Raw genomic sequence first — 7,403 nt, 5'->3', positions numbered from 1 at the left:
AAGTGAAACACACAGCTAGGATTATAAGGCATGAAGGAAAGACTCAGCCCCCGTTCCATCCCTACCCCGAATTCCTCTCTCCAAACTCTTTCTTCTGATGCCCACCTCATGTTTCTCAATAATGTGCTCCGTGGTTAACCCTGGCTTATTAATGAGATGCCCATGGACTGATGATGGAAGACGGGGCTGGAGTGCTCCTCGCCCACCTGCATACCTGCACCTCCGCTCCCTACATTCTCCAATAGATTTATGGCACATTTTTTGTGAGATCAATACCCCATTTTTGCTTTATTACAATTATATATGTTCTGTTGGCTGCTGAGTGAAGAAATACTCTGGGATCGTGGTACTTTTCTTCTATAATTCTTTGTTCTTCCAGGAATTAATAATGACCTCATTTTAAAAATCCGCTTAGACTACGTTATTATCCCAATAATTCTTCTAAGCTCTCCAGCCGAATTTTAAAATCTATCGGAACACCATTTCCCCACGATGATGCTGAGGTCAGAGAGAAATGCTGGTTCCTCCCCCGCACCCCAAGGGCCCCTGGTCCTGCTCCTCGCCGGCCTCTTGCTCTCTTGTTCAGCTGCCTAGCTCTGGTCCTTGGATAGCTGGATCTCCTTTTTCCTGGATTCCAACTTGCTCCTTCTTGGTTCATGCCCTTGGAGGGTCTGTGTCATTGTCCGAGGTGGATACATTTCTCTTTAAAATCCAGCTACGGAAGCTGGACACCATGGCTTTGAAAGGTACCTGCTCACCCACAGGTGTTGGTCTGCCAAAGGAGGTAGGGAGTTTTCACACCAAAGGGACGAGTCCAGACTCCCAGCTCTCGAAAAGCACTTCGTTGGTCTGAACAGACGGGTTTACTATAAGGTGACCAGACGTCCCGCTTTTGGCGGGACAGTCCCAATTTTTAACAATTTGTCTCGTGTCCTGCGGTGTTTTAAAAAGTCCCAATAAACGCCGTGGGACGCGGGACAAATTGTTGAAAATTGGGGCTGTCCCGCCAAAAGCGGGATGTCTGGTCACCTTAGTTTACTAGGATAGAAGCGAGCTCACTCCAGTGACAACGTTGCTGGGTTGTGGGTAATTCGGCAGGGTCGAGGCTACTGCTGCCACATTTTGCCTTCCTGCAGAGTAGCAGAAGCTGTCACGTTGCACCCACACCTTATTTCTGCGTAGTGGGAAGCTGGGAAGCTGTTACAGCTACTAACGTCGTTAGAATAAGACACCGTACTGCGACATTGACAGAAGATCCACATGAATGTACATGACATTAGTTGGGCAAACTATCAGCAGGTGTGACTTGCAGTGTAATAAACCTCTAGATGGAAACTAATTAAAATCAACATCATCTCAAATGTCCAAAGACCATATATAGATGCTCTGAGTATTTTCTGAGTCATTTTTTAAAAAGTATGAACTTGATAGCTCTGAAGATTTTTCACATAAACATTGTTCACGCAAGGCCCTGGAGGTGCACGCTTTGTTGAAAAGAAACAGACCTGACGGGAGGGGAGGAAGAGGCGTTGTCAGGATGCACAGTTCTCCCTCCTCGCTTACCAAGGCAGAGGCAGCGGATGGCCGAAGGAGGGAGACAGAGTGGGCTCACAGTGGTGGACACCATAGCTTGCCCGGAGAGTCCAAGGGCAGACTGAAGCTTGTTGACACAGCTTGTAGGGAGTGACCTTGAGGAAAGTAGACTGTTGAGGGCCTTCAACGCCCCAGGCTCTGGGCAGAAGCTCATCGGACAAGGCCTTCCCATGTTCCAGTGGCTGCTTCATCACATAGAAGACCAGATGAGGGAGGAGAGGGAACGCTCTGGACTGAATGCTGGCCAACGGAGGACATCTCTTTCCTAACCTGGGTGTGATGAAAATCCTGGAAGAAAGCAACTTTGACTCTCTAGCATCAAAGTAAAGGAATGCTGGACAGAGTTAAAAGGTGCCCTGGACTTAGGAAAGCAGAGTTTAAAGGGGTAAGAAGATCACCAGTTAGACAATAGCCATTCTGAAAGAATATTGACCATGATGTATTAGAGATTATAACAAGATATTGTTAACTGTCTGCTACACAGTAATCCAAATGGGGAAGAAGATAGAGGAACAGCTAAAATAGCAGGAAGACTTGGGTTTAAGATGATATTTACCGAAGTTGGGATCGGGACAAAAGGGAGAATTCCTTCCAGTCATTTGGGAAATGGTTACTGAAGGGTTTTTCTATGCCAGGCACTTTGCTGCATGCTAACACGATAGCCACAGAGAAGGTATGCCCCGCCTTACATTGTGGCGGGAACACAGACATCAGCAGGTAATTTAAAGTGCGTTGACTCAGCGGACTACCAATAGAGGGGAACTTCCACAACATGACTAATGGAAGGCATTTCTGAAAGAGACTGAAACACACGTAACCATGCAACTTAGTATATCACACTTCCTTCTGACAGAGGAAGTTGAGACCCTTTATGGAGAAAGGATAATGAGAGTTCAGTTATTTTAAAAGTTCAAGCTTTAGGTCCTACATGCAAAATTAGCTTAAAGATACAATTGAAGAGTCAATCCTGATACTGGAAATCATGCAAATTGGAAATGATCAAGTGTTCTATTTTTAAAAAGGATTGAGAGGGGAATTCAGAAAAATATAGTTGAGTCTAATTAACTTGAATCTCTGCAATGTTTGTTGGCTTGTGTTCATTAGGAGGCACCAGGTATTCATCAGGAAATGTTTATGCTAAAATATTTTTTCTTTAGAGAGACCATGTCAGTGTCTTAATTTCAAGGTACATGATTGGGAGATTAAATAAGTGCTGTTTACAAATAGGACCCCAGAATGTGCTGATCACAGGTCTTCTGCCTAGGAGACTACACGCCAAAGGAACATTGGCATATAGAGAATGGTCACCGAAAGGTCCCAGATAAGAACCATCAGAGACAATGAAAGAAGAGAGGCTTTGGGTTAGGCAGTGAAGTATTTAAAGGTCTGGCATGTCCAAGTCTATTTTAGTGGTCCAGAGAGTAGAGCTTGAAGCATGGATAGAAAATTCCAGGGAAGTCACCTCTAGTTAAAGAAAACCTACCACCTGAAGGTGTCCAACAATAGAAACACAAAATATTGAGCTCCCCGGTTCCGGAATACAGACAGTCCTCGGGTTGCATCAGACTTGACGTATCTTATTTTGTGGTTATGTTACTATCTCCCATTTATTTATTTAAAAAAGTTCCTTCTTTTCGATGTATGTACATAGGTATGTGCTTTATTATTTATTTACCACAAGTAAAGGTCAGGAATTGTTATCTTTTTAAAATATATATTTTATTGTTTTTTGTTTGTTTGTTTTTTTACAGAGAGGAAGGGAGAGGGATAAAGTGTTAGAAACATCGATGAGAGAGAAACATTGATCAGCTTCCTCCTGCACACCTCCCACTGGGGATGTGCCTGCAACCAAGGTACATGCCCTTGACCAGAATTGAACCTGGGACCTTTCACTGAGTCAAACCCGTTAGGGCTGGAATTGTTATCTTTCTTTAATTTTTTTTTTTTTTTTTTTTTTTTTTTTTTACTGTTTCATTTTATTACTGCTGTGTATGTGCTCCAGATGAGTGACATAGGTGCTTATGTAGGTTATGTTCCTACGAAAATCGCATTACGTCGCGCTGTACGAACGGATCTCCGAGGCAACCGAGGGCCTACTGTATTCTATCAGGTTCTGCAGGGGCTTCTGCTATAGTAGGGTGGGATGTAGACTGTGTATCTGTAGGTCAGTTCTCTGAAAAGTAAAAATGTAGAAGACAATGTTACATGGGTGTTAATTCTTCAGCGCACTCAAGCTAGAGAAATAGATGCAGATGCCTTCAGATGCCTGTGATGCAGCCAAAGCTACAGAGTGAGGCAGTGGAGCTGGAGCCAACTTTCACTTCCCCGAGGTCTGATCATTTCTGTGGCTCCTCATATTAATGTTTGCTGTGACGAGTGATTGCCTTTCCTCATCGGAACTTCAGCTAAGAATTCTAAAATCAAACCAGACCCCTATTTTATACCACACACAAAAATCAACTCAAAATAGAGTAAAGACTTGAACATAAGACCTTAAACTATAAAACTCCTAGAAGAAAATATATGGAATAATCCTTTTGACATTGGTCTTGACGATGAGTTGTTTGATTCATTGCAAAAGCAACAAAAGGAAAAATAAATGAGAGACTACATCAAAGTAAAAAGCTTCTGTGCAGGCAAAAGAAATCAACAAAAAATGAAAAGGCAAACCTACTGAACAGGAGAAAATATTTGCAAGTCATATATCTGATAAGGGGTTAATATAAAAATATATAAAGAACTCATATAACTCAGTAGAAAAAAATAAGCAGTTGATTTAAAAATGGACAGAAAAGCTGAATAGATATTTCCCCAAAGAAAACATACAATTGGCCAATGGGTACACGAAAAGTTGCTCAACATGACTAAGCATCAGGAAAATGCCAATAAAAACCACAATAAGATATCAACTCACACCTGCCTATTGGAATCGCTATTATAAAAAAGACAAGAGATAAATGTTGTAGAGAATGTGGGGAAAAGGAAATTCTTGTGCATTGTTGGTGGAAATGTAAATTGATGAGTGATTGCAGCCACTATGGAAAACAGTATGGAGGTTCCCTGCAAAATTAAAGCTAGAATTACCATATGATCCAGCAATTCTACTTTTGGATATTTATCTGAAGGAAACAAAAACAACCATTTAAAAAGATATCTGTACCCCATGTTCACTGAAGCATTATTTATAATTGCCAAGATATGGGAACAATTCAAGTGTCCATCAATGGATGAATGGATAAAGAAAATGTGGTGTGTGTATATATATATATATATATATATATATATATATATATATATATACAATGGAATATTACTCAGCCATAAAAAAGAAGGCAGTCCTGCCATTTGCAACAACAGAGATGGACACTGAGGGCATTATGCTAAATAAAATAAGTCAGACAGAGAAAGACAAAAATACCATATGATTTCACTTATAAATCTAAAACAAAACAAAAACCCCACCCAAACACAAAACCAAACCAAACTCATAGATACAGAGAACAGATTGGTTGTTTTCAGAGGTGGGAATTGGGGTGGGCAAAATGGGTGAATGTGATCAAAAGATATAAATTTCCAGTTCTAAGATAAATAAGTCCCGGGATGTACAGTGTGGTGACTATAGTTAACAACATTTAGTATATTTGTTTTTTGTTTTTTAAAAATATATTTTATTGATTTTTTTACAGAGAGGAGGAGAGAGGGATAGAGAGCTAGAAACGTCGATGAAAGAGAAACATCAACCAGCTGCCTCTTGCACACCCCCTACCGGGGATGTGCCTGCAACCAATGTACATGCCCTTGACCGGAATCGAACCTGGGACCTTCCAGTCCCCAGACCGACGCTCTACCACTGGGCCAAACCGGTTTTGGCAACATTTAGTATATTTGAAAGTTGCTAAGAGAGCAAATCATAAAAGTTCTCATCATAACAAAAATATTTGTAACTTTGAGTGGTGACAGTTGTTAACTAAACTTATTACGGTGATTATTTCACAATATGTACATATATTAAATCATTGTTAAAAACCTACACTAACACAATGTTAACTATCAATCATATCTCAATAAAAAGTAAGTTGATTTTAAAACAGATTCTAAATCCCTCACTCATGACTTTTGGGCCATTCTCTTTCATGAATGCCCACTGGTCTCCATGACTTGGATGAAATCTGCAACACTTGAAAGCTCAGGTCCCCCTTGGCTCACACAAATAAGGGCTCCTTCACCTCTAGGAGGCTGCTTCCAGGGAGAAGGTCTTGTGTGCAGGAGAAGGGGAATTGGGCCCCAAGAAGAAATGATTCTAAAGCTGCCATGTCTTACCTGGACTCTGGGGTCTGCTCTACTCCTTGCTTCAGTTGTACATGACCAAGTTCATCCACTATGAAATAAACATTTTCATTACAACCAGTCTTTACACTCAGGAGCTTAACATAGATCAGGGCAAATGGTACCCTCCGCCCTTGAAAAATCTCAGTCTAGTCTTACCAGCCCTTTCTGGCTAATTCCAACCCACACAGGAGGTCTGGCCCCTGTCACAGCATATTTCCTGCTACTCCCTGCACTGCCAGGCAGTGGGAGGGTAGATGAGGTCGACCAGCTGGCCGGGCCAGGAGGCTCTTTCTAAAACTCAATGGGAGGAAGTTTAATGTACAGTGAGCCCAGCAGGTGTGCTTCAGTTCCCGCTTGGATTTATGACTTCCACATAATCTTCTGCTTTATTAAGCTATCGGAAAAAAATAAAATCTGTCTGCCAAGCTCCTAAAGCAGCCTTGGCAGCCAGCAATATATAAAGGTGGTAATTGGAGGCAGGGGGGCCGGCAGCTTGGCTGGCCTCTGACAGCCTGTTCGATATCCTCAGGGAGAAAAATGCCCCTGGCATCTGGGGAGGAGAGGAGGGCTGGGCTGGTCCTGTCTCTGGGAGGGCAAGACGGCTCACCTCCACTTCTGTCAGGTAGAGTCCTTTTCCATCGTCGGAGAGCTTGTGGAAAGTCTCTAGGGTAGAGAGGAGAGGAATCAGGACAGGCCCGTATAAAAGCAAATGCGGCGATTGTGTGTGAAGCCAGAGACACTCTCTCCCGCTCCACAGGGATGCTTCGCCTCCCCTTCTCTTCTCTTTCCAGGGACAGCTCGGGTTCAAGTCTTCGAAACTGTCCTGGCTGCTCCAGCCCAATGCCTCTTTCCCTCTCTGTCTCCCTGCACTATGCATCTCCGCACTTGGCCGTGGGGCAGTGTGGGCCTTTCTTTGGAAGTATTTCAGGGGCATCATTTGGGGAACCTCCCTCATCCAACTGACAACTCTCTGGAACAGGTTTTTGCCTCAGGCTTTTTGTTTACCCTCCCAGGGCTCTGTTCTCACCATCTTTTTATTTTTTTGGATGATCCTCACTGGAGGACTTTTAGAGGGAGTGGAAGGCAGGGGTAGAGACAGAGAGGGAGAACCATCAATGTGAGAGAGACACATCAATTGGTTGCCTCCTGCACGCACGCCAACTGGGGCCGGAGATTGAGCCTGTAACCGAGGTTCTTGCCTTGACTGAAATCAAACCCGGGACCCTTCAGTCCGTGGGCCTACACTCTAACCACTGAGCCAAATCGGCTAGGGCTGTTCTCACCATCTTAACATGAATCGTATAGCTCAGAGGAGTAGGGTTTACAGTGATGCCATGAGGCAGGGCGGTGTAAGGATTAGAGCCGAGGCCATATGCCACTGCTACCTCAACCTCAGCAGGACCATTTTGAGCTATTTTGTAGCTTGGGCTTTCACATAAGATTTCATTTACAGCAAAGGGGTATGCTGCTAAAAAGTGTCA

At 43.1% G+C, this 7,403-nt stretch overlaps 1 protein-coding gene across 1 annotated transcript in view; it reads right to left on the bottom strand.

Annotated features, from left to right (window-relative positions):
* Nucleotides 1–3,558: 3,558 nt before the first annotated feature.
* CAPN13 (calpain 13) overlaps nt 3,559–7,403 on the bottom strand; it is a gene marked incomplete at its 5' end in the record, with an annotated part of 42,087 nt that continues 38,242 nt past the window's right edge. The window contains 3 exons of the mRNA XM_084900208.1: nt 3,559–3,766; nt 5,914–5,971; nt 6,530–6,585. Coding sequence (XP_084756334.1) covers nt 5,945–5,971; nt 6,530–6,585 — 83 coding nt within the window. The 3' untranslated portion in view covers nt 3,559–3,766; nt 5,914–5,944. The remainder of the gene's footprint in view (nt 3,767–5,913; nt 5,972–6,529; nt 6,586–7,403) is intronic.

Source organism: Pipistrellus hanaki (assembly GCF_964339955.1).
Source record: "Pipistrellus hanaki genome assembly, chromosome: 12".
Lineage (NCBI taxonomy): Eukaryota > Metazoa > Chordata > Mammalia > Chiroptera > Vespertilionidae > Pipistrellus > Pipistrellus hanaki.
The sequence above is the reverse complement of the archived record's forward strand: the minus strand, read 5'-3'. Positions and strand labels throughout refer to the sequence as shown.